At 39.6% G+C, this 26,766-nt stretch overlaps 2 protein-coding genes across 6 annotated transcripts in view; both read right to left on the bottom strand.

The window, feature by feature from the left end:
- NFXL1 (nuclear transcription factor, X-box binding like 1) overlaps positions 1 to 6,427 on the bottom strand; it is a 78,052-nt gene extending 71,625 nt beyond the window's left edge. Inside the window, exons 1-3 of one of the 5 annotated variants that reach the window (XM_031035554.2) lie at positions 6,336 to 6,427; positions 5,679 to 5,924; positions 2,698 to 2,874 (exon numbers count right to left, since the gene is read on the bottom strand). In XM_031035554.2, the coding sequence (XP_030891414.1) occupies positions 2,698 to 2,874; positions 5,679 to 5,922 (421 nt within the window). In that variant the 5' untranslated portion in view covers positions 5,923 to 5,924; positions 6,336 to 6,427. Of the gene's footprint in view, positions 1 to 2,697; positions 2,875 to 5,678; positions 5,925 to 6,168; positions 6,307 to 6,335 lie in introns of those variants that run through there. The other 4 variants (XM_031035555.2, XM_081812419.1, XM_081812420.1 and 1 more) reach the window with 4 other exon arrangements.
- A 15,995-nt stretch (positions 6,428 to 22,422) lies between these two features.
- Positions 22,423 to 26,766, bottom strand: part of CNGA1 (cyclic nucleotide gated channel subunit alpha 1) — a 13,235-nt gene continuing 8,891 nt past the window's right edge. The window contains exons 8-10 of the mRNA XM_081813163.1: positions 26,693 to 26,766; positions 25,806 to 25,912; positions 22,423 to 24,263 (exon numbers count right to left, since the gene is read on the bottom strand). The exon at positions 26,693 to 26,766 is cut by the window's right edge and continues 33 nt beyond it. Coding sequence (XP_081669289.1) covers positions 22,849 to 24,263; positions 25,806 to 25,912; positions 26,693 to 26,766 — 1,596 coding nt within the window. The 3' untranslated portion in view covers positions 22,423 to 22,848. The remainder of the gene's footprint in view (positions 24,264 to 25,805; positions 25,913 to 26,692) is intronic.

The following is a 26,766-nucleotide window of genomic DNA, read 5'->3' as shown; positions in this document are numbered from 1 at the left end:
GAGGGGCGCCTGGGTGGCTCAGTTGGTTAAGCGACTGCCTTCGGCTCAGGTCATGATCCTGGAGTCCCGGGATCGAGTCCCGCATCGGGCTCCCTGCTCAGCGGGGAGTCTGCTTCTCCCTCTGATCCTCTTCCCTCTCATGCTCTCTGTCTCTCATTCTCTTTCTCAAATAAATAAATAAAATCTTTAAAAAAAAAAAAGAAAAGAGAAAGGACTCAAATATATAAAATCACAAATGAGAGACAAGAAATAAACAACACCACAGAAATACAAAGAATTATAAAAGAATATTATGAAAAATTACATGCCAACAAATTGCACAATCTGGAAGAAATGGATAAATTCCTAGAAACATATAAACTACCAAAACTGAAACAGGAAGAAATAGAAAACCTGGACAGATAACCAGCAAAGAAATTAAATCAGTAATAAAAAATCTCCCAACAGAAGTCCTGGGCCAGATGGCTTCACAGGTAAATTTACCAAACATTTAGAGAAGAGTTAGTACCTATTCTTCTCAAACTATTTCAGAAAACAGAAAAGGAAGAAAAACTTCCAAATTCATTCTATGAGGCCAGCATTACCCTGATAGCAAAACCAAATAAAGATACCACTAAAAAAGAGAACAACAGGCCAAATCCCTGATGAACATGGACGCAAAAATTCTCAATAAAATACGAGCAAATCGAATCCAACAGTACATTAAAAGAATCAGTCACTGTGGCCAATTAGGATTTATTCCTGGGCAGTAAGCGTGGTTCAATATTCATAAATCAATCAATGTGATACACCACATTAATAAAAGAAAGGATAAGAACCATATGATCCTCTCAAGAGATGCAGAAAAAGCATTTGACAAAGTACAATATCCATTCATGAAAAAAACCCTCAATAGAGTAGGTTTAGAGGAAACATACCTCAAAATGATAAAGGCCATATATGAAAAGCCCACAGCTAATAGCATCCTCAAAAGGGAAAATTGAGAACTTTTCCTCTACGGTCAAGAACAAGATGGGGATGTTCACCTTCACAACTGTTATTTAACATAATATTTGAAGGCCTAGTCACAGTAATCAGACAACAAAAAGAAATAAAAGGCATTTAAACTGGCAAGGAAGAAGTCAGACTTTCAATATTTGCAGACAGCATGATACTCTATAGAGAAAACCCAGAAGACTCCACCAAAAAAATTCTAGAACTGATACATGAATTTAGTAAAGTCATAGGATACAAAATCAATATGCAGAAATCTGTTGAATTTCTATACACCAATAACGAAGCAGCAGAAAGAGAAATTAAGGAATCAATCCCATTTACAATTAGACCAAAACTAGTCAGATACCTAGGAAAAAACCTAACCAAAGAGGTAAAAGACTTGTACCTGTTACTCTGAAAACTATGAAACACAAATGAAAGAAATTAAAGATAACATAAAGAAATGGAAAAACATTCCATGCTCATGGACTGGAAGAACAAACATTGTTAAAATGCCTATATTACCCAAAGCAGTCTACACATTTAACGCAATCCCTATCAAAATACTACCAGCATTTTTCACAGAGCTAGAACAAACAATCCTAAAATTTGTATAGAACCACAAAAGACCCCCAATAGCCAAAGCAACCTTGAAAAAGAAAAGCAAAGCTGGAGGCACAGCAAAGAAAACAACCAACAAAATGAAAAGGCAATCTTTGGAATGTAAGAAGATATTTGCAAATGACAATCTGATAAAAGGCTAATATCCAAAATATACAAAGAACTTAAAAAAACCCAACACACAAAAAACAAATAATCCAATTAAAAAACGGGCAGAACAGATTATTTTTCCAAAGAAGACCTACAGATGGGCAACAGACACATGAAAAGATGCTCATCATCACTTGCCATCAGGGAAATGCAAACCAAAACTAAAATGAGATACCACCTCACACCTGTCAGAATGGGTAAAATCAACAACACAAGAAACAACAGATGTTGGCAAGCAAATGGAGAAAGGGGAACCCTTTTGCACTGTTAGTGGGAATGCAAACTGGTGCAGCCACTCTGGAGAATAGTATGGAGGTTCCTCAAAGAGTTAAAAATAGAACTACCTATGACCTAGTAATTGCACTACTAGATATTTACCCAAAGAATACAAAAATACTAATTCTAAGGCTACATGCACCCTGATGTTTATAGCAGCGTTATCTACATTTGCCAAATTATGGAAATAGCCCAAATGTCCATCGACTAGTGAATGGATAAAGAAGATGTGATATATATACACAATGGGATATTAGCCATAAAAAAGAATGAAATCTTGCCTTTTGCAATGACATGGATGGAGCTAGTGTGTTATGCTAAGTGAAATAAGTCAGTCAGAGAAAGACAAATATCAGATGATTTCACTCATCTGTGGAATTTAAGAAACAAAACAAGCAAAGGGCAGGGGGAAAAGAGCAAATGGTAAGCCAAGAAACAGAAGACACTTAACTACAGAGAACAAACTGATGGTTATTAAAGGGAGGTGGGTGGGGAGATGTGCTAAATAGGTGATGGGGATTAAGGAGTGCACTTGTTGTGATGAGCATTGCGTGATGTATGTAAGTGCTGAATCACTAAATTATATACCTGAAACTAATATTACACTGTAACTAACTGGAATTTAAATAAAAACTTAAAAAAAAAAAAGTCAAAATTTAAAAGACCATACAGCACCTGTCTGAGTAGTGTAACTTGTAAATGTATTAGCAACTATTTTCCCCCGTTTTCCTTCAAAATCTTCATCTCCTTCTTCTTCAGAGGAAGAGCTAAAGTGTTCTTCAACAAGTTTTTTGGCTGCAGCTTGATTGGCCTTCTTGATTTCCTCAAATTTCCTTTGAGACATTAGCTCTGCTTAAAAGAAAAAAAAAATTAAGTTCCATTTCTGCAAAACAATCTCTAAGCACATAGATTTAAAAGTCATCCTTGGAGCATTCTATCTTACTATTATGCACAAAAAAAGTATTTTCAAGTTTCTTGGCAAACAACTAAAGAGAATAATACCACAATGAAAACTTTCACTTTTGTTAAATATCCTGCTAAATGCAGCAAATTGTCCTAGAAACAGTGATTAACAAATCAATTTAAAAATTATAAAGATATGATAAAGTATCAAAAAACTATTAACCTCAAAATAAGGATGTTAATAAAAATTAAAATGGCATGTTTAAAAATAAATCATACACAGTGATTTTTGAGAGGTGGGAAACATGCCAACTGGGAGCACATCAGAATCCGTTAAACTGGGTGCTTTCTCAAACAATCCTCTTCCACACTACAGCCCCGCCTGGCCTGACCCACCAAAGATTTTGCACAAATAATATTCACTGTATACCCATTATCTTTATAATCTGCTCTTAGAAAGGTCAAGGACTTTTTGCCTTTATTAAAATGTAGTCACAAAACATGTTTTGTGAATGCTGCCGATATGGAAAACGTGGTTCCTACAGCACCTTCATTCCAAAAGAAATGTTAAATAAATTTGGATTAGTTCTTCCACTATTCTCTTTAGCACTGACTGTACTTCTCATTTTTTTACTTGGTTAAATAATAACACAAAAAGAATTAGATTACTTCATAGCATATACCCAACTCCTTAAGGGCAAGGACCAGGGAAATTTTCTTCAAGTACTAACTATTAATAAACTCTTATGATCAGCAATCCTAGTTTTAAGAAAGGAGCTACAAACGTACTGAATTGATCTGAATTTATTAGTGCCCATATTGAGAGGATTTTAAATTCACTAATTAAAACTGTAAATTGCTAATTTAAGTTCACTTTATGCTTAAAACCGATGAGCCACTACCCAGATAAGCTTTCTTAATCTTGGTTGTGCATTTGTACTTAACGACGTTTTATCTTTTATTTCCCTCATGAAATGTTTTCCCTTTGTTGTTGCAGCCAGTTTAGTTGGGGATTATGCAGTATTTCAGGTAAAACTGAAAGCAAATGTATACAGGGCTTATATAGGAATCTTTTGAGTATTAGGAGAAAAGTAATGGCTATAAGATAATATGACTCAAAACTTGATATGCAGTAAGAGAGATGATAAATGTCATTAATTGTGAAAAAACAGCACATAAAGATACATTTCTTTAAAGGCTGAGTTAGAAGACATAATAAAAACATCCATAACCCTATCAACATATCCACATAAGATCATCTCAAAGAAAAGTGACAAAGCAAACTTCCTATATATTATTTCTTACAGACAAATCTCAATTATCCAGGTGAAGGATGCTTGCTTTTCTGCTATCCACAAAATCCAAGAAACTACCAAAACTGTTCTTGGTCTTCAACTTGCACATTTCACCACCACTTGTATCCTAAATTCATAACTGCTAGAGGGGAGGTGGGTGGGGAGATGGGTGAAATAGGTGATAAAGATTAAGGAATACACTTGTGGTGATGAGCACCGGGTGATGTATGGAAGTGCTGAATCACTATGCTGTATACCTGAAACTGATATAACACTGTACGTTAACTGTACTGGAATTAAAATATGCTCAGTAACTCCAAGCTAAGAGAATACCACCTAACTTTAAAATTAGCTTAGGGAAAAAGCACTCAGAAGCTCAACTTGCTCCTCCCTCAAAAAATATATTCAGGGGGCGCCTGGGTGGCTCAGTCGTTAAGCGTCTGCCTTCGGCTCGGGTCGTGGTCTCAGGGTCCTGGGATCGAGCCCCGCATCGTGCTCCCTGCTCCGCGGGGAGCGTGCTTCTCCCTCTCCCACTCTCCCTGCTGGTGTTCCCTCTCTCGCTGTGTCTCTCTCTGTCAAATAAATAAATCTTTAAAAAATATATATATATTCAGAAAAATACATTCCAAACATTAAAATGATTTGAGGGATTATTCCCTTGGCCTCATGCAATCCTCCATTAGCATGGACAATTCAGAGTTGCCTGTGTGTTCTCAGGCTACACTAAAACACAGCCTTGGATAAAGGATAATGACATGCCAGAGGAGGCCACATCAGATACATCAGAAAAAGGACATGAAATTTGTGAATAGGAACCACAGTTGAGAAAAATACCTCAAGCTCAAGGGCTTACAGGGCATATTCACTTAAAGTTACTAAACTAGGCAATCTCGCAAAGATGGAAAAAGACAACTGGACCCCAGGTAGGAGAGACCACGTGAAATGGAGTGCCTAAACCCAACCTAAACGGAATTTCTGGAACTGGCGGTTGCCATGGGTAAAGCCACACACTCCTATTTTACAAAAAAAAAAAAAAAAAATTGTTAACGAGATTTTTATGAGATTTTAAAAAGAAAAGAAAAACAAAACAAAACAAAAAACCAGCTGGCAACCAATTCAGATTTAGAGGATTGTGTTAGCCAAACCAAACTACAGGTTAAATCAGTATCCCGGGCCACAGTTTGCAACTTTTGGTCTAGGGATTCGGCAGGCAAAAAAGAATAAAGAGAAGAACACTGGACAAAGAAGTAATGCTGATTGATAGTAATTAAAATTAAGGTGAAAGAGTTATGCTGGGAATCTGCCTAGAATGCCGAAATGAGCAGCTTCCTTGAAGGTTTGAGAAGTGGGGGCAATAATAAACTCTCCAAGGAAAAGTGAATGAGGGCAAGGGCGGGGAGGCAGTTCTGACTAGCAAGTGCCTTAGTAGGTGAAACCGAGGACGGGAGCCTTTCTCACCACATGCTACGTAAGTCTGCAGTGCTTCAGATCCCGCGGGGCTGCGCCTGGCTGAACTACCTGCAGCCGCAGAGGTGGCGGCTCCTCTGGGGCTGGGGCCAGGTCCAGCAGCGCCCGCTGAGCCCTTCTCTCGCCCTCCTCCGGCGCCGCGGAGATGGATTCCATTTCCTGAAGAGGGGGCCGCGGTGGCCCGTCCTCGGGCTCGGCCTCGGCCACCGGCCACCTGGCGCCAGGAAGCTTCCATTCCTGCAGAGGAAAGGAAAAAAAAAAAAAAAAAAAGAGTGGAAGGAGCGTGAGCGCAGCGGATGCCGAGGCGGGGAATTAGGGGCAGTGGCGGAAACCAGTATGAGCGGCGCAATGAGGAAGGTCCCCGCAGGGCAAGGACCGGGTTTGAGAAGGTCGCGGCCCTGTCACTAGGAGGGTGAGTCCCCGCTAAGCCCAGGTTTTGGAGATGGACCGGAGAGGCAGAGGACCAGGCAGAGAAATGGACCTCAGGGCAAGGAGCACCCAGCTCCAGAGTGGGAGAGCCCGGGGAAACGAAAGCGCCTCCTCAGCCTCAGGGGCAGGGCGGTGCAGATGGAAGTACAGACTGACCGCTCGGCTCCCGCCGGGAACCAACTGCAGTAGCGGACCCCAAGGAAATCTACGTCTGCTTACCGACGGCACCCGCTCCCGGCGACTACAACTCCCAGAAGCCCGGATCAACAGCCCGCAGAACGCGTGGCATCACTGGCCACTTCCTTATCCGGGAGTGTTGTGGCGGGGCGGGGAGGGCGGTTAGCGAGAGGAGCTCAGAACGCGTGCGCTGACTTGGACCGAGTCTTCGGAAACTACAATTCCCAGCGTGCTGTGGGGCTTGGGTGGGACCGTTGCCTAGAGAGGGTGGAAGGTTGGGGAGGTGGGCGGACTGTAAGTGTTCTCGACTCCAGAGGTTGCTGGGGCTTCCCTACGAATACCTTAAACCCATTTGGGTGTCAGGATTTTGTCAGAGTAGCCATAATTGACTGTCCTCCAGCTTTAGCATTGACCCGAGCTTTCAGGTGGCAGGAGGGTTCTCACTGACGGAAATAAACAATGAAAACACTTCGGGGTCGGGGAAGAGGGAGGAAGAGCTGGGGAGTATTGCGGAAACGTGGCTGGAGTGGAGAAAGCGCCCTTAGGAATTGCTGAAGCGATGTAGAGGATGCGTCTCTCATAGTTTGTATAGTTTACAATAAGGTTTTCCTGAGGCAGGCCGATTTTTACCTACGTGACAACTCCCTGAAGTAGGTTACATTACGGAAAGTAGTTGAGAGCCATGACCTAAAGCTGACTTTGCCGACATTTCCAGGAAGATATGGATAAGTAAATAAATTTCAAAAAATTGGGGGTCTGTCTGGGATTGAGAAATATATTGATTGCTGTTTGGAACGACACAGTCTTTATACAACTCTTCAACTTAATTTCTCTACATTAATAATAAATACCTAATGTTTAAATAGCATTTGCTAAGTGCCAGGCACTATTCAAAATGTCTCATGTATTAACTAGTTAGTTAATTAGTTATTCACGATAACACTATTCCCGTTTTACAGCTGAGAACACGAAGTACAGAGAAGTTAAGTAACCTCCCTTGCTCATATAGCTAGTTATTGTTATCATTGATACTATTTTTAAACATGATTTTCTTATTCAAAATCCTAGCACAATCAGAATCACAACTGAGTAGTATGATTCCTGGCCTATATTTTTAAGCACCATGCTATATAATTACTGTATAAATGTATTTAATATTTACCTAAAATTCCAGTTACTTTTAGAGGACCTAATAAGTCATATAACTCATAATCAGAATTTTCCCCTGCCATATTATACAATGAAAATTTATAATCATAATAATTACTTTGGAATCAGAAAGAATCTTATGTGTTCTCTGAATTAGGAAACTGTTATAGTATGACAGTAAAGTTTTGCAGTAAAAAACTGTGTATCATGTAGAAGCATAGGTAAATTGAGAACATTTTCAGAAGTGACCATTGCTGTTATTTTTACTTTGAAATTTTAGATAATATTTGGAAGAAACAAGAGGGGTTTTTATGTGTTTCTCAAAAGGTAACATGAGAAATATAATTAAATATTATAAAGATATAATTAAAATTATAAAGATTGATAAATATTATTGTGCAAGTCCAATTAATTTTAATTCTTAAAAATAGTACTCAGAGGAATAGCTAAGAAAGGCTGACAATACCAAGTGTTGGCAACAAGAACTCTAATACTTATTGGTGGAAGTGGAAATTGGTTCAAAGACTTTCAAAAAATGTGTGGGGTGCCCGGGTGGCTCAGTCGTTAAGCGTCTGCCTTCGGCTCAGGTCATGATCCCAGGGTTCTGGGATCGAGCCCCGCATCGGGCTCCCTGCTTGGTGGGAAGCCTGCTTCTCCCTCTCCCATTCCCCCTGCTTGTGTTCCCTCTCTCGCTGTGTCTCTCTGTCAAATAAATAAATAAAATCTTTAAAAAAAAAAAAATGTAGACAGTATCTACTAAAACTAAACACAACCTACTACTACAGCACCATGACCAAGCAATTCCACTTCTGTATACACACCTAAAAGAAATAAGTGCATAGCCCATAAAAACTCACATTTAAAGCAGCCTTATTCATAACAGCCCAAAATTAGAAACAACCTTAATGTCCAGGAGAATAGAAAAATAAATGTGCTGTATTCATATAATGAATATATATATGTGTGTTCATTATATATACCTGGGTGGATCTCAAAGACATCATATTAAGCAAAAGAAGCCAGACACAACAAAGTCCTTACTTGTGGTTCCAATTTCATGAAGTTCCTGAACAAGAAATAGAAGCCAGAGTAGTACTTGCCTCTGATGGGGGTAGGACGATTTTAACTGGGAGGAGGAGTGAGGTATCTAAGTGGTGGAAAAATTGTATCTTGATCTGGATAGTAGTTTCACTTGTGTGTACACATGTAAAAACAAAAAAATATACATTTATGATTTGTGAGATTTACTATATGTATGATACACCTCAATTCTGAAAAGAATTCTAAAGTAAATATAGAAAAAATAAGATATCTGAATACTTCCATTGTCCGGCCACTTGAAAAATGTGATTTAATTATATTTATTTGTCCATTACTGATATATTATCCTAATGTGGATTCTTTTTTGCCAGAGTATTCACACAAAATCCCCCAAATACATTTACCCTTGACAAATACATATATACTTAGGTAAACACTGTGCCAGTTATCAATTTATTGCCTCTCAGCTCCAATTCACCCTTCAATATGTCCTCTGTAATAAAGGACAGAACTCTTTCAAGCATCTCCTCTGAGAGCGCCACCTTATGTTTTCCCAGCAGAGGGTGCTAGAGAGACATTGCAGGAGAGAACTGTTTTGGTGGGTGTTTCCTGCTACTAGGGGTTGGGTCAGCAACCTTGCAGCCTCTGCCTGGCCTGCAGTTAACCTTCTGGCCAAACCTCTCAGCATGGAAACTGGCCCCAAGGCCCCCTGCTCATTCCAGCGCCCTGAGTCACCATTTACTTTGCAGCCAACAGCTCCCATGCCCTACACCTGTCACCATTCTCTGTAGACCATGGCACAGGTCCCCTGTGCCCCAGCCTCCATTCTCTCTGCAAGCCCACCTCACTGGTTTCTGATCAGCTGCACTCCAGAGGGACTGCAGAACATCTGTGTCCAGAGCAAACCAGCAAGCTCCTCTGCTAGGATCTGAAACCAGCCTTGGGGGAGGGGAGGCCCTTCCAAGCTTCTCCTTTTTTGGATATTCTCCCTCAGCTCTAGAATACCATTTTTGGTTTCCTTATAGTCATTATTTTATCAAAGTTTATTCATTCTTTGTATTAAACTTAACCCACTGCGTAGTTTCTATTCCTGATTGGGCACTAAGTGATACGGGCACTGTAAACATTTTAGATCAGCTTTCCTTGACATACTGGGTATGACCCAATCAAACTGACAGCAACAACAACAACAAAAATCCTCTGGAAAACAGGATGGAGGTTCCTCAAAGAGTTAAAAATAGAACTACCCGGGGCGTCTGGGTGGCTCAGCCATTAAGTGTCTGCCTTTGGCTCAGGTCATGATCTCAGGGTCCTGGGATTGAGTCCCGCATCGGGGTCCCTGCTCAGCAGGGAGCCTGCTTCTCCCTCTCCTTCTGCCCCTCCCCCTGCTTCTTCTCCCTCTCTTTCTCTGTCAAATAAATAAAATCTTTAAAAAAAAAATAGAACTACCCTACCGCCCAGCAACTGCACTACTAGGTATTTGTCTAAATGATACAAAAATAGTGATTTGAAGGGGCACATGCACCCCAATGTTTATAGCAGCAATGTCCACAATAGCCAAACTATGGAAGGAGCCCAGATGTCCATCGACAGATGAATGGGTACAGAAGATGTGGTGTATATATACATACACAGAGGATTATTACTCAGCTATCAAAAGCATGAAATCTTGCCATTTGCAACAGCTTGGATGGAACTAGAGGGTATAATGCTAAGCGAAACAAATCTATCAGAGAAAGACAAATGCCATGTGATTTCACTCATATGTGGAATTTAAGAAACAAAACTGATGAACATAAGGAAAGGGAAGGAAAAATAAAATAGGATAGAGACTCTTAACTCTAGGAAACAAACTAAGGGTTGCTGGAGGGGAGGTGGATGGGAGGATGGGGTAACTAGGTGATGGGCATTAAGGAGGGCACTTGATGTAATGAGCACTGAGTGTTATATGCAAATGATGAGTCACTAAATTCTACCCTGAAATTAATAATACACTATATGTTAACTAACTTGAATTTATATTTTAAAAAAGAAAATAAAGGATACGACACAGAGTGCAAAATATACCGCCAAAATAAGTAAAAAAAAGATTTTCTGCCATATGTAGGATCAGAGGAGAACTAGAAAAATTAATAATCAGATTGTTTTCCTAGTCAGGTTAAAATGTATATAACTTTAGGGAACTGATTCCTTTTTTCCTTTTGTTAGTAATAATCAGAATTGAATAATAAAAATAGTACTATATAATATGAATTTCATGAAAACGAAACTAATTTTTTTACCTTTACCATTTTACTTTTTCTAGGAAAACCTTCATAACAGAGACAAAATCAACCAAACATTTATTCATATTTAATGTAAGCTGTTTTCAAATATTCAGCTTAATAATCCATCCATCCATCAATCAATAGTTGAATCTAGTGGATATCTAATACTGTCAGGTACTGGACGTATGTACTCAGAGATGGGAGGGATTCACTGTAAGTAAAGTACCAGGATAGGAATGAAGAGGCTCATGAAGACCCTAAGAACTAAATGAATTATTAAGGTCAGGATAAGATTTGAACAGGATGGAAAGATGCAATCTGAGTGGTAGGGACACAGCATAAGCTCAGGTTTAGAGTGAAAATAAACATGGCATGTGTTTTGAACCAAAAATGAAAATTCTGTTGAATCTTAAGGCAAGGGTCATAAATAAGGCTGGAGAGCACCTTGAAAACAGAAGGAGAAAAATCTCAATGATGGCAATACGTAACCACTATGAGGTTCAAGAAAGGGGAAATGATATCAAAAAAGGAATGGTCTTTTTTAAAATCTGATTTGGTTTTTAAAAGATCACCATGGCAACTCGATGGAAATGGACTATTGGGGTAAGGAGAGCAAGAGTGGAATTAGACACTGGTTAACAGTATACTGTAGGAATTCCGGTGAAAGATGGTGGTATGGATGAGCAGTGGATGTGATGCGTTACCGTCACATTCAGGATGTATCTTGAAAGTTGAGCTGACGGCATTCACCGACAGATTAGAGAACAGGTTTGAGATGAAGAGTCAAGAAAAGATGACTCGACTCAACGTTTTTCACCTGAGGACCTGGGTCAATGGCAGCGCCATTTTCAGACATAGGGAATACTGGGGAAGAAACAAGTCTGAAAAAAAAGTCATGAGTTCTGCTTAGGACACATCAAATCCTCACTAAAAATAAAACCTCCAGCTTCTCTCTATGCACAATGACACTCTGGCACCAGATGCGTAGGTTCTTCCACACAAAATAATTCAGTTTGCGGAATATACCAACGAGGCATCCTACATTTAACCCAGTTCTGATACGAACTGCCTGGAGAGCCCAGGCCCCACAGGCTAAGAGCTCAGTCCTACAAGACTGTCCCCACCCACACTTCAGACGCCAGTTCAAGTCTCATGCTGTCACCAATACTTGTGGCAAACTAGTTATAAATGGGAGGTCCCCGTGTCCCCCTCCCCATGTTCTATAATTGGCTAAAATGGCTCACGGAAGCCAGGGGCACAGTCTACTTTTGATTATTGATTTGTTATAAGTGATACAACCCAGGAATAGCCACATGGAAGAGAGGCATACGGCAAAGAATGTGGGAAGGGACACAGAGCTTCCATGCCTTCTCTGGGGGGTACCACTCTCCCAGCCCCTCGGTGTGCTTACCAAGCCAGAAGATTTCCAAACCCCTTGAATTAAGGTTTTATGACTAAGGCTTCATTACATAGGCCTTGTTGATTAGATCATTGAGTGTTAGGGATGAACTCAACCTCCAGCCCCTCTCCTCTTCCCAAAGATTAGGGGCTTTCCAAAAGTTACCTCATCAACAAAAACTCAGATGTGGTTGAAAGGCACTTGCTATGAATAGCAAAAAAAAATGCCTTTTAAAATTTTTCACTCTGGAGCTGTCTCAGGAGCCAGTGACAAAAACCAAACATAATAAAAGATGTTCCTAAAGCTCTTATCACTTAGGAAACTACAATGGTTTTTAGGAGCTTGGGCCAGGAACCAGAAAAAAGGCCAAAATATGTATTTCTTATTAAAGCACATCTACCAAAGGAGATACCAAGTGCCTAGTTGGATACTTAAGTCTGGAGTCCAGAGGAGAGCCTGGGGTTATAAATTTAGGAGTTGTCAGCATATAGATGCTTATGAAGTGCCATGAGATATATAAGCTCAATTAGGGAGTGAATATTGTGGCCCTGGGACACTTTGGCCTTTAAAGATTCAATGAGGAGGGGAACCAAGGGAGATGGAAGTCCAGAGAAGTGACTGAAAGCCAAGTGTCTTGAAAGGCAAGTGAAAAAAATGTTTCAGGAAAGGTGGTGATCGTCTCTACCTAACACTACTGAGAGGTCTAGTAAGTCTTGGACTCAGGACTGACCATTAGATTTGGCAAAGCAGGGGTCATCAGCGACCTTGACAAGAGGCTTCAGTGGAGTGAGAGCAGCAAAACTTAACTGTGTCAGGTTCAAGGAGGAACAGAGAAAGAGGATCTGTAAAGACAGTCCTAGAGAAGAGTTTTACAGTAAAGGAGAGTAGAATGTGGTGTTGACTGAAAGCAGATACAGGGTCAAGCAACAGGTAGATGTTCTTTTAAGATCTGAGCCATTGCACATTGAAGGGGACAACCAATCCACAGAGGGTGGGGGGGGATGATAAAGCACGATGGGGGGGGCAAGGGAAGGGGGAGATCATTGTAACAGCAAAGTCCTTGAGTACAAGAGAGGGTCTAGGGACCTGTGCACAGGAGGACAATGTCATTTCTCAGACAGGTATTTGGAGTGTTTGTCCATTGTAACAGACTTAGCTCAGACATTCTTCAGGCTTGCTCCCATGCCTGATGCTGGAGTGAGTCGTAAGCCCTAGGGTGTAACATGGGGCCGGTGTACTCTTTGGGGCATGAGACTCTTCTGGAAGCTAGGCACTCCAGGTCTGGGATCCAGCCCTCCCAGTGTTCAGCTTGGCCGTGTCCTCTGAGGGACTGCTATAGCCTTGGGGAGCACTCAAGGAACCAAGAGATTTTTTTCCTTCTCTCAGCCCAGAGTTCAAGTCTAGCAGACATCCTAGTTCCGAGCAAACTCAAAACACCTTGTAAGATGTTGTTGCCGTTCATCTGTGATCTAACAAAAGGTTCACTATTTCTCTGAATATGTTGAAAGGAGATTGTCTAAAACTAGAATAGAAACCCCTGAAAGTAGAGTTGACATTTAGATATCACCTTAAAAATAAAAAAGATAATGCTGGGTGCAGGATAGTTCATTAGTTTATAACGGTCTCAAGAAACAATGGATTTATCTAGGCAGGTATCCCATACATGGGATATATATAAATTCAGGGGTTCTATTGCTAAGGAAAGAAGATAGGCATTTCTGCTAGACTTTAATGTTATATCATATATAACATTATATACTAATATATATTGTTTATATTTATATTATTTTATATTATATACAATATAATTATTATTTTACATATATTTTATATGGGATATATGATATTGTATATCCCATAGTAAAAACTATGTTGTTTCAGCCTCTCTTGCTCTTAGGTGTAACCACACAACCAAGTTTTTGTCACTGAGATGTAAGTGAAAGTGGAAAGTGTCCTGAAGGGAAGCACAATGTACTTCTTCCTGTCTTCCTCTTTCCTGGTGCCTAACGTGCAAATGGGATGGCAGAAGGTGGATTAGCCATCTCAGACCATGAGGTGATCTTGGGAGAGGAGACCTAGGGAATGAAAGGCAGATCTGTAGAAACATCCAGAGAGGAGCTAATTTCCCTGAGGACTTCTTTGGAAAATGTCATGGCAGCCCTGTTCTGCCTGTGTCTGGACTTGAGCATGAGAAGTAAATATAGATCTATCATGTTTAAACCACAGTTCCTGAATTTCACTAAGCCATGATTATCTTCTGCATGCAACTGAACCTACCTCTAAACTCCTACAATACACAAATAATCCAGCTTTGTGAAGGAAAGTTGATAATTCCATTTCAATAAATTTTATATAGATCTGTAATCAAAAGTCATTAAAAGAATTTGAAAAACTTTCCAAGGGTAATGAGATAGTTGTCAGAGAATCAAATCATCAGCTTAAAAGAAATGATAAAATTTTAATTCCTTGAGGCCTTTGAAAGTGCTTAGATACTATTCTGTTAGATATTACTCAGGTGAGCTCAGCAATAATTAACATCTGAAGATCCTTCCCAGGCTTGTTACTGGATTATTCTGTTGCGTTTACTTTTCCAAGGTTTGCATCAATACTAGAAACATGTTAGTTAGTTCCTAATATGGAGTGACAGTGTGCCAAACAGCGCCTAATGCTCCTAAAGTTAGTAGGAGAATTCATTTCCACAACCACTGTGTTCTCTTGAAGAGAAAAATAAAATCTGAAAATCCTACTTCTGAGTAGATTCAAGGCACCTTGCAAAACGCTCTTACCTTTCATCTGTGATCTAGGAAAAGACTATTTCTCTGAATGTGTTGAAAGAAAATCTTCTAAAAACTAGAAGAGAAGCTCCTGCAAATGAGTTTGACATTCAGATATCACTTTAAAAAAAAAAATGATGGAACCATCTGGCAACAAGGTAATTCATCCGTACATTATGGTCTCAAGAAATAACAGGCAACCACTCTAAATAAGCTATGTTTCATTCCTAGTGACAGCACTGTGAGGAATTATTGTCTTAATGTTTTATATAAAGAGGTTTCCAGAACCTCCACTGTTGTGTATTTTTCCCTCTCCTTCCCCATTACATGATTCTCCTCACCTCTGCCTGGTTTAAAGTGAATTCCTCTTCCAGGCAATCCTACTTAACCTTCTCTGGAAGAGTGCTTTTTTTTCCCCCCAAACTGCCAGTAATAGCCCATTAATTAATCATGAAATCAATTTAGTAATTGGCAGCAAGCATTTTTTCAAAAGAACTAAAATAGGATAGATGGAAGAAGTCCTCGAATACACTGCATGTTTGAAGGGGAAATATTCTTTTCTGAAAAGTTGCAGCTACGTGTTTCCTGGATCGCCATCAAAACGCATTTTATATGGGCCATTTATTATGGTCATAATCAGGGAAGGTTGAACAGATTGCCCTAGAAACAGTTACCCTCATTATTGTACCTGGCCTTTCTCAGCACAGAAATATTTTTTTTTCTTTTCCTCAAAACTCTGCTCAATAATTCACTTCTAAGAATCATTGGCTCCCCAAGGAGAATAGCCGTCCCGGAGCTTTGGTACCACGTTATCTGCTGTGTGTCTGGCAAGTGCAGCAAACACTCAGGAAAGTCCAATCAGTAAAGAAAATCAGAGGCTACTGGATCACTCTGTTTATCTTACCCTTGGCTTCAGGACTCGATAAGCTTTAAGGTCTCTTTCCACTGTGAGACTAGATGTTCCTTTTCTCTTAGGCATCAGGGACAGGTTGGGGAATCATCAGCTTCTGAAAGCACTTTGTAGATGAATTCATCCATATTAAGTCTCTCCATGCTCTTAATAATCATCTAGGTGACTGTTTCTTGTTGCTGTTGCTGTTTTTTTAAACATATTTCTCTCAGCCTTGGTCTTTCTGGGCTGGAGTCCCACATTCCCTCCTGCCCCTCCATTCATTCACATGTCACGCTCTTACTCATTCTTGAGAGCCCATCCACCTCTAATATATTCAGGGATTGCTCAACAGAATTGCATACAATTTTCTAAGTTCAGATGTTTCTGATTTTCTACAAAGGCAAGAAAACGATACTTCCTAAAACTTCCTAAAGAAACCCAGCCTGTGGTGTTTTTTTTTTTTTTTTTTTTGGTAATTCCTCCCTGGAACATTACAGGCTACAGAACTCCTTATGTAAGACTTTACTGTATTTGATTGCTTAAAGCCAATTATTTAAAAATTTATCATTTGAAGTATTTGACTCCAGTGGAACTTATCTCTACTGAAGCTCTTCCATTGGTTTTAAGATCATATTTAAACATGTTAGGTATAAGTGGTCCCATCAGGATCAGGACGTAGAGAATCTATTTACCCTTACCATTTATTGTGTGATCTTGTTCTAAACGTCATATATAATTTAATTAATAATCGTCATTGTTATGATAAATTTTTGAAAGTTCAAATAAGTGATATTTACTGATTTCCTTTTGTCCACAAATCTACGTACAGCTCAAATAGATGATTTAGTTATGGCTTCCTGTTCTCAAAGATCGCATAACCTGAAGACAGCGATCTTAACTGGGCTCAGGAGCAAACACTCTATCCACGTTGTCAGTACCTTTGGCATACTATATTTGATTGCAGATAAGTGTTTGAAATACGGTTAAGCTATATTACATATTTTTAGATTCTTTGTGATTTATTTTTGACCACCCTCTCTGAGCTACAAAGAAGCAAGGCTTTCTGGTTTGGCATAGAGGCCAGGAGAGCAGGCGCCCTCTTCAGGTAAAACACGGAAATGAAACCAGGTCAGTGGTGGGAAACCAAGAGGTCTATATTCAGAGATTTAGTACCAATATTTTAACTAAGAATTTCTTTTTTTCCTTAAAGATTTTATGTATTTATTTGACAGAGAGAGACACAGCGAGAGAGGGAACACAAGCAGGGGGAGTGGGAGAGGCAGGCTTCCCGCTGAGCAGGGAGCCCGATGTAGGACTCGATCCCAGGACCCTGGGATCATGACCTGAGCCGAAGGCAGACGCTTAAGGACTGAGCCACCCAGGCGCCCCTTAATCAAGAATTTCTAACAAGAGAGGAAATAGTCATTATTTCAGCTCAGTAAAAAACAACTCTCACTTTTCTGTCGCCAAAGAGTCTTGTCTCTCTTTAATCAATGAGTTTCAAATGTCCGATTATTTTAGACCTAAAAATAAAAGAAATATAATCGAAGTATATTTCATGTTACTTTATTGTGGCATGTTTTCTTAGTAATTTTATATATTTTGTGCTTTGGGGGCATTTTGAAATTATATGTGAATGGAGCAGTAGAAATACCTATAATGTAGATCTATTAATTATCAGTAGTTTTTGCAAACAAAAGAATTAGGGGGAGTGACTTATTACATTCAAAAATGGGTGGGAAAAAATTGCATTCCTGTTCTAGAGCCTCCTAGTAATGGTAGGCAAATGTTCATCCCTTGTGTCCTGGGTGTCTCACTGGTCACTCTTTCTGCCGAGAATAAGCAACAAGGCCACTGGAGGATATCATGGAACACCATGGATTTTGGTGCCACCAGAATACTGTGCTCCTGGGCATCATGAATCTTTGTGACAAACCCAGGAAACAGGCTCAGTGATATCTGAAGAGCTAACCCAAGTATCTTCTTGGACTAAGTCCAATTGGCCAAAGCTCAACCCAGATAGAATAAAAATGAACCTAACTAAAAAGAGGAGAAATTGGAGATCTGACAAGAAACCCAACATTGTCAGGCTAGTGAGTAATTTTGTGGTAAATTGCTATTTTCAGAACCCCAAAGGAATGCATTGGCGAAAAATGCATTCTTTCACCTCTAACTCATCAGGAAACCAAGAGCCAGACATGAAGTGTAATTCTAGAAAGTATTGTCTCGAATTTACTCAGTTTAAAGTGAAAACATACAGAGAACAGACATGTTATCACCAACTAGAACCCCATAAAGCACTCAACTTGGTCTGTGTAGAAAGCAATCAAGTACAAACTTTTAGTGAAATAAACACTGAACCAAGGGTCAAAAGTCCAGGCTGTGTCACTAAACTAGCTGTGCGGATTTTTTTTTTTTTTAAGATTTTATTTATTTATTTGACAGAGAGAGGCACAGCGAGAGAGGGAACACAAGCAGGGGGAGTGGGAGAGGGAGAAGCAGGCTTCCCACCGAGCAGGGAGCCCGACGCGGGGCTCGATCCCAGGACCCTGAGATCATGACCCAAGCCGAAGGCAGACGCTTAACGACTGAGCCACCCAGGCGCCCCTAGCTGTGCGGATTTATGCTTACCTCCTCTACTCCTCTTTTCTCCTTCATTTGAAATAGCGCATATATACCAAAATTATAGAGAGACTGCATATATTTGTACCTAGGTTTGTCAGATCTTAACATTTGGACTTATTTCCTTCAGATTGTTTTTAAAAATATGAAACAGCAAAGACAGTTGAAGTCCTCCGAATGTCTCACTCTCCTCACCCCGCACTCTCTCCAGCCCCACAAGTGTAAGCACTGTTCTGATTCCTGCTATCGTTCCCATGCCTGTTATTAAACTGTCACCTCAGAGGTACAGATCCATAAACACTACTCGGGATTGTGCTGTATGTTTGTAAATTCCGTATAGAAGATACGATGGGTACATACAAAAGTGAGCACGAATGCCAAGGTTAAGAGCAGGCACTGTGAAGCCTCACTGGGTTCAAACAGCAGCTTACCACTTCCTTCCCATGGGCCTTGGGCAAATTACTTAAACTCTCTATGCCTCCCTTTTAAACAGAAAACACAGTGGAACCTATCTTATAAGTTATCATGAGGATTAAACGCATCCAGAAAGTCCTTGTACAGTGCCCGGCACAAACTAAACACTAGGTGTTATCTGTTGTTATTCAAACATTTTACAGTATTCCATTATATGAAGAGATTCCAATTTGTGTAACTGGCCTCCTCTTGATGGACATTTAAATTGTTTCCAATTTTTTACTATTATAAACATTCTTCAACATATCTCCTGTTGTATGTGTGGCCAATTTTCGGTAGTGAATGAAATTGCTGGGTTTTAGATGAGCCCAACCTTGGCTCTAGCAGATAATTAGCATATGACTCTCCAACATGTGGTAAAAATTTTCACTCTTACCCCAAGTTCCTATATCCTCACCAATTTTAGTGTTGACTGATCATCATTTCTGTATTTGTAAAAGGAGGAGGCGTGAATTAGATGATCTCTGGAGTCTTTTTGCATTTTCTATATTCTCTGGTTTCCTTTCCATGCATTTCCCACTTTCTCCCTTCACCTAGAAATAAACTAGTCCAGTGAACAGCAAGCTTTTCTTTTGAGTCTATAAGCCTGCTGTTTGGTATTTTATATTCCGAACAGTCTATAAATGAAGACATCCAAAAATACCATTTCTGTAGTCTTGGAAGAATATTACCTAAATTGACAGTGTTTTCGCCAAGCATACTTCCAACACTGTTAAAACAGGTCAGTAGTTGCCAAACTTTTTAAAGCAATGGACTTCTTTTTTTTTTTTTTAATAAAAATATAACCTGAATTTCAATATAAATGCTGCTTGCTCTTTTTTTCTTTTGCTTACCTCTAATACATATCTTACAGAGTGGCAAGAGCTTGTAATGTAACTGTCATTATTGCTTTGTTGAACTCTCTGAAATTAAGAAATACTACGATGCTTCAATTTGTCTTGTTGCTTTATCCATTAAATTTGCATATTAAATTTTATTTGATCATGTTTTTTTAAAGATTTTATTTATATATTTGACACAGAGAGAGCACAAGCAGGGGGAGTGGCAGGCAGACGGAGAGAAGCAGGCTCCCCGCTGAGCAAGGAGCCCAATGCAGGGCTCGATCCCAAGACCCTGGGATCATGACCTGAGCCGAAAGCAGACGCTTAACCGACTGAGCCACCCAAGCGCCCCTTGACCAGGTTTTAGTTTTAGACTGGCATATAGTGTGCTATGCTAAAATCTTCTGGAAATCTTCATGTTAGGAAAAAAAAAATGCCCATTATTGTCAAAGAGCTCCGATTTTACTACTACCTGTAATTTCTGTGAAGAAAAGTAAGTTTCCAGCTTTGAAGGTTGTAATTATAGACCAATATTGCCACCTAATGGTAAGAAGTTGAATCACATCATATTTCAAGTTGGAAAAGTTCGGGTTTTTTTTAAGATACATGCAAAACTCTGAAGTGATCTATTCCTATGAGAACATTACATTATAGCAGAGTTGGGGGGGAGGGTGCAGAGTAAACACTTATCAGACACGCTTTCAAGACTAGCTGATTGGGTTTCTGCTCCCTCATTGATCTGCCATCAATGAGTCCCAGAATTCTCTCTCATCTGCTCTCAGATGCAGTTACTAAAGATCTCCAAATTTCAACCAGCCCTCCTTTGTCCTTATATCAAGCCTGTCCTAATCTTAATATGTTAAGACAGCCAATTGGAGTCTGGAATCAGTCTGGAATATGGGTGGTTTTTGGATTACTAAAAGCAAGTTCCTGCTTTGGCATTCACCTGTACCCAGGTCAGCATCCTTACCACGAGTCTCCCCAAAGCCCCATATTTCTTGTTTCCTTAAAAATTTCCGTATGAAGCCAGAACCCAGTTGTGAAGCTCTGCATTGCAGTCCAGGTGTCTAAACTGGAACCCCGCCACCACCTGTCAGAGCCTCCACCTGGAGGAGTCATGGAAAAGGAATTGGCTAAGTCTTCCTGATTCCAAGTCTTTGAATCAAGAATCTGCCACCTGTCCAATATAAAGCATCGGAAAGACTCACAGAGCCGGGGGTCAGAGTTCATGAAATCAGAACCCTTGGATGGCTCTAGCTGAAATCAGACTCAAAGTACCCACCCTTCTGGGTGCAGTGATGGGGGCTGCTCTCCTCGGGATCCAGGCCCTGAGCCAGGTGTGTAACTCTCACTCATCCCTACCTTAGCAGATCAAGCCTCTTCACAGTGTCTTAGAGGTGTTTATAACAGGCAACAAACAGAACAAAAAATAAAATGCGTGTGAAGGAGAAGGAAGAAGAAGAAGAAAAAGAGAGTTAAAAGAGCAGTTGTCTCAGGCAGAAACCATGTTATATATTAATGACAACCCACTCACTCCAGAACTAGTCATTTCCTCTGTAGTGAAGAAATACCTGCTAGCTGATATTGAAGAGATAAAATGTAAAATGCCAACACGAGACTGCAAACACCATGTACAGTTCAATGAATATTCTATTGGTAGAACAGAATATACTCTACCACAGACATACACTGATCAAGGTCCACAGAAATACCTGAAATGTCAAATTAACAAGATGTCATGTTAAGTCATATTATTATAGGCAGAGATAGAAATTTTATATCAATTCCAGTGATCTCTGTTAAGAATTTTTTTTAACCACATCTGGGTTAAGTAGTAGAAAGCTGTATGATTGATTAGCAATGTCTTCCACAACCACACACTTGTCATACAGTTCCCTTTTCTGAAATTTCTAGAACAATCCCATTAACTCCTTCCTGGTTCTCTAGTTAGGTGCTTCTCAAGCTTTAATGTGGGTGTGAATCACCCAGGGGTCTTGCTAAAAAGCAGATTCTAATCCAGTAGTCGTGGGGTAGGGCCTGAGATTCTGAATTTCTAAGAAGTTGCCTGATGATGCCCACGCTGGTCCATAGAACTTACATATCTCCTTTCCAGACATTACAATAATTTCCTTTGTTAATCATCCAGCAACGGAATTATTTTTATATCTTTTCTTATTGCTGGCCAGTCAGATAAGGAAGATAGTAGCCATTGCTATCAGGCCTTAATAATCAGAGAACTTGAAAAATTTATTATAAAAGTACAAATTGAGGGTTGCTGGAGGGGAGGTGGGTGGCAGGATGGGATAAATAGTGATGGGCATTGAGGAGGGTACTTGTTGTAATGAGCACTGAGTGTTACATGCAAGTGATGAATCACTAAATTCTACCCCTGAAACTAATACTACACTATATGTTAACTAACTTGAATTTAAATAAAATCTTGAAAGAAAAAATTCATTATAAAAGATTCCTACATTTTATGATTTTTAATGTTACATATTTATATATAAGCATAGATATGTGAAGTCTGATTTGTCACACTTTCATTGTGAGAAGTTTCTCTCCACCACCCTTCCTAAGTCCTAGACTACAATGATTAACGTCCTTAAAATGACCCTAAAAGAGCCTAAAAAGGTCTAAAAGACCCTAAACTCCCTACTAAATTATCAAATAAATAATATTCACTATAGTTTTAGGACTTACTTTACTTTATTGCATTCTAATTCTTTTTAAAACGGTATCCTGAACATGACGTACATGGTAATTCCCAGTTGCTCCTCCACAATGTAAAATGCCTGAAAGTGAGGGATACTTGTTCACTTTTATAAAGAGTATTACATAAAAGGAGCATATATGAAAAAGTCAGAAGATAGAGATACTGACAAGTTAATCATTCTATATCTTTGCACATTATCCATTCTGAAAAATCCTAAGGACGATGATCCTTTAATCACAGTACCTCACAAGTGGGTGTGTAGGCCCTGTGCCCTACACCCAAGCACACTCTCCTTATGGAAAAATTCCCCCAGCTGAATCTTCCTTTTCTTCCAGTTTAGAGATGCTTAATCACATCACCAAAAGGATCATGAGGCATGTCCTCCTTAATGACCAGCTTTTCAGTCCTGTGTGGAGTCCAGGAGCCCACTTTCAACTCCAGATCCTTCAAGATCTGAAAATTCTGTGTCAATAAGTGGTTTCAGAAATCTCTCAACTTTGGTTAGTCTTTGCTTCAGTTTCTGCTGCATTGACTCATACTCAGCCAGGATCCGAGCAAACCTTGTTTGCAAGAGGTCTACTGACCCCTCCATTCGGGTGACCTTCTCTTCAAAATCTTTAGGATCACCTCCAGCATTTGCAATATTTATATCCAGTAGACCATCTTTCATCAAGATTTGCTTTCCCTTCTCTTCTAGCATAGTTTTGGCATCTGGATACTCAGTGAGAGCTTCCATGAGGTCATCTTTGGAGAGACAGAACAGATCTGAGTAGCCAATACTTTTAATATTGGCTGTTCTTCGATTGCCAGCTTTGCTACCTTTAATGTTAAGGATACTGATCTCACCAAAGTAGCTGCCATCACTCAATACCACAAACTGAGTGATTCCGTCATCTGCCACCACGGCGAGTTTGCCTTCCTTGATGATGTACATCTCTCGTCCGATATCCCCTTTCTTGCAAATGTAATCTCCAGGACTGTAGACTTGGGGTTGCAATTTCAAGACCAACTCCACCAAAAGACCAGCTTCACAGTCCGCAAAAATACGCACTTTTTTTAAAGTGTCTAAGTGAACGTTGATGGCAATCTCTGCTCTCAGCTTATCAGGGAGATACTTCAGGACTTCTTTCTCATCAACTGTTTTTTTGTTGGTCCACAGATAGTCAAACCATTTGATAACTCTCTTTTCCATATCTTTGCTTACATTTCGAAAACGCATATATTGCTTGATCGCATCGATTCTTGCTTGAAATTCAGCTCTGGCAGCATTCATGTTGGAAATCATAGAACCTATGTTACCAACGATGGTAGCAAAAATTAACACTCCAATTAAGAAATCAACCACCACAAAGACATATTCAGAATCCCTCACAGGAGGTGGTGTTTCACCAATTGTGGTCAAAGTCAGTGTAGACCAGTAAAGGCTGTATACGTATTTTCTAACCAAACGGCCAAATTCAGGATCATTAACATCAGGATACACCCATGTATCATTTCCAAATCCAACCGCTTTGGAAATAGAGAAGTACACACATGCATTCCAGTGGATAATGATGACAATATACATAACAAGGTTAGAAATCCTGAAGATGTTTGGGTAGTTTGTTCTTGTTTCTGTTCTCTGGAAGAACTCAAACATTCGAGAGATCCTTAACAGTCTGTTTAATCTAATTTCTGGATAGTTCCACCCCAGCTTAAAATACAGCAGATCAGTGGGTATCACTGATAGAAAATCAAGTTTAAATTGCAAGTTTGATTTATATTTCTCTATGAGTTTAGTTTCTTCCCTCACCAGCAGTCCTTGTTCTAAGTAACCTAAAATAGAAAAAAAAAACCCACAATTTAATGTTCTTTCATTTTTATGCCATTATGAATTCTTCTAAAGTAACCCTAAATGACCTTCACTGAGTTCAGAACAAGAGTTCACTTCCAATAGGGGCGCCTGGGTGGCTCAGTCGGCTAAGCATCTGACTCTTGGTTTCGGCCCAGGTCATGATCTCATGGGTCATGATCTCATGGGTCATGAGATTGAGTCCCTCACTGAGTCCCGCATCGGGCTCTGCGCTCAGTGGGGAGTCTGCTTGAAGATTCTCTCCCTCTGCCCCTTCCCTCACTTGTTCTCTCTCTCACTCTAAAATAAATAAACAAATAAATATTTTTTAAAAATAGTTCATTTCCAATAAACATGCTTTTAACAATATAATAAGATATGAGTACTGATCAACATATGGCTATGGGAAATAATCTCTTGAAGAAATAAAAAATAAAATTTTGTAAGTGCAAAAAGTGAGAGCTTATATGCAATGTACTCATACATTGTATATATACAAATCTCTCTAGATCCAGTTCTCTACCCAGGTAAAGCCATTCCTTTTATGAATAGTGTTCTTGGAAATTTCTCTAAACACCCTGGCCTCACGCCAGGGTGTTTAGAGAAAGTAAGTCCTAAAACTGTACCTAACGCCTCATGCCACTCTCTTGTCAGAACCCCAGCCCTACCCTTACTGCCTATTATGTGTATTCTTGCCTTGTCCCTTCAATGTGAAGAGTAAATGTCCTTCAGAAGTTCGTTTTTTCTCTCCTTTTTGTCCCCCAGACTTCCTTCGTCATCTGGGATCTTCCCTTCTCCTACGTTGCCACAGTGGGCCTTGAATTTCAGCATTCTGATACATTTCACTGGGGAAAGAATTTGTTCCTCTACCTGTACCAGCTACTAGAGCTGTGAGTAGGACACAACAATGGGAGCATTGCCCCAGCACACAGATATTTAGAGCATGTCCCTATTTTACATAATGATTCTTTCATGCTATTCTCTGTACAGCGGTTACCTTTGCACACAGAGCGCAGTGTAGAAACAATAAGCTTATCTACTTACCAAGAATACGTAAGGGGAAGCTATCAGATCCTGCCCCCTGGTCAACAGTGCCTCACCATGACCACAAAGTTGGATTAAGGATTTGTGTACTCTTACAAAATTTCTAGTACAGCTCTGCCGGACACAGTGATATCCCCCCATGCCTCTTCATGGTATCTCTCTGTTAGGTAGCAATTACCCTTTCATCACAGAGCTGGCAGAATATTTCTGTTCTCTTTACTCCTCTCACATGGCACTAACCCAATGGACAAGTTAATGGGAGAAAGCTACCAATCCACATTCAAAGGTTGCCTAATAAAGTGAATCGGTTGTAGTGACTTAAGCTTGTGGGTAGGCATATGGTACTCTTGCTCTCAACAGTGCCTTTTCCTCTAAAATAGATTTTTAGAAACTTTGAAGAAAACTTGAATTACAAAATTTCAAATTATACTATAGAGATAAAAACACAAAATTACAAAATATCCAAAGCTGAACATATTTACCTGTCCTTATTCGTACGAACATATCAAGAAGATAGATTATGTCTGATAGGTAATCAAAAATGAGCCAGCATTCTAGGTAATCAGACTGAAGTTCATCAAAACATGCTCTGTAAAAGAAAAACTTGTGTAATTAAAATGAAATGGGGGCGAGTTTAAGTAAATGTCCTCTCTGCATAATTTTTATCATGGTAAGAGATCTAATGAACTAAGACTAAGAGGGTCCTTAGAGTCCATAGAGTCCATTTAATCAACCATGGCTTTTCTGAATCTAAGTGGTTGGATTTAGTTTTCTCCTGCCTCTGAATTCCAACATTCTTTCCATTATACTAGTTCACATTGTGAAGACATCAAATAAAAATAAATGGCCTCAAGCTAATGTCAAAATACATTGGGTTATACACACTGATAACCAAGTTCTTATTGACTATCTGCACCCAAAATGCTTCAAGGAATTGTGCTTGGTTCTGCATGGCTGAGATGTTTACTGTCTAAAAGACAGAGAACCATAGAAATCGCTTGGGAAACACATCTTGCTCTAAAACAACCTAGATCTTTGATCTTTCTCCACTCTTGTCAACCTTTTTTTCTTAGAGTCCAAAAAATAAAAAAATAAAATAACAAAGTTTCTCCCAAAATTCTAATTAAGTAGTTCAGCAATCAAAAGTTTAAAAATATCCCCCTACTCCCATCCCAGTACTGGATTTCTAAGTATATTGGGAACCAAAGCACCTACTCCTGATTTAGGAAAACACATTGAAAATAATGTAACCTCTTTACAACCTGTGGTGGAGAAAAGAGGTATGTCCTGAAGAGCCCTTGACCAAACTGTTAAGTCAGGTAACTTAGAAACTAGAAGCAGGTCAAGATCCCCAAAAATATATAGATACCTTGCAATAATCATAGTCCAGTTGTACATAACAGGTAAAGTGATGCAAAACAGCCAGTTGTAATACATGTTTCC

This window comes from Leptonychotes weddellii, chromosome 2, assembly GCF_054177405.1.
Source record: "Leptonychotes weddellii isolate Sample4059 chromosome 2, ASM5417740v2, whole genome shotgun sequence".
Lineage (NCBI taxonomy): Eukaryota > Metazoa > Chordata > Mammalia > Carnivora > Phocidae > Leptonychotes > Leptonychotes weddellii.
Note: the sequence above shows the minus strand (reverse complement) of the source record. Positions and strands in the feature narration are given on the sequence as shown.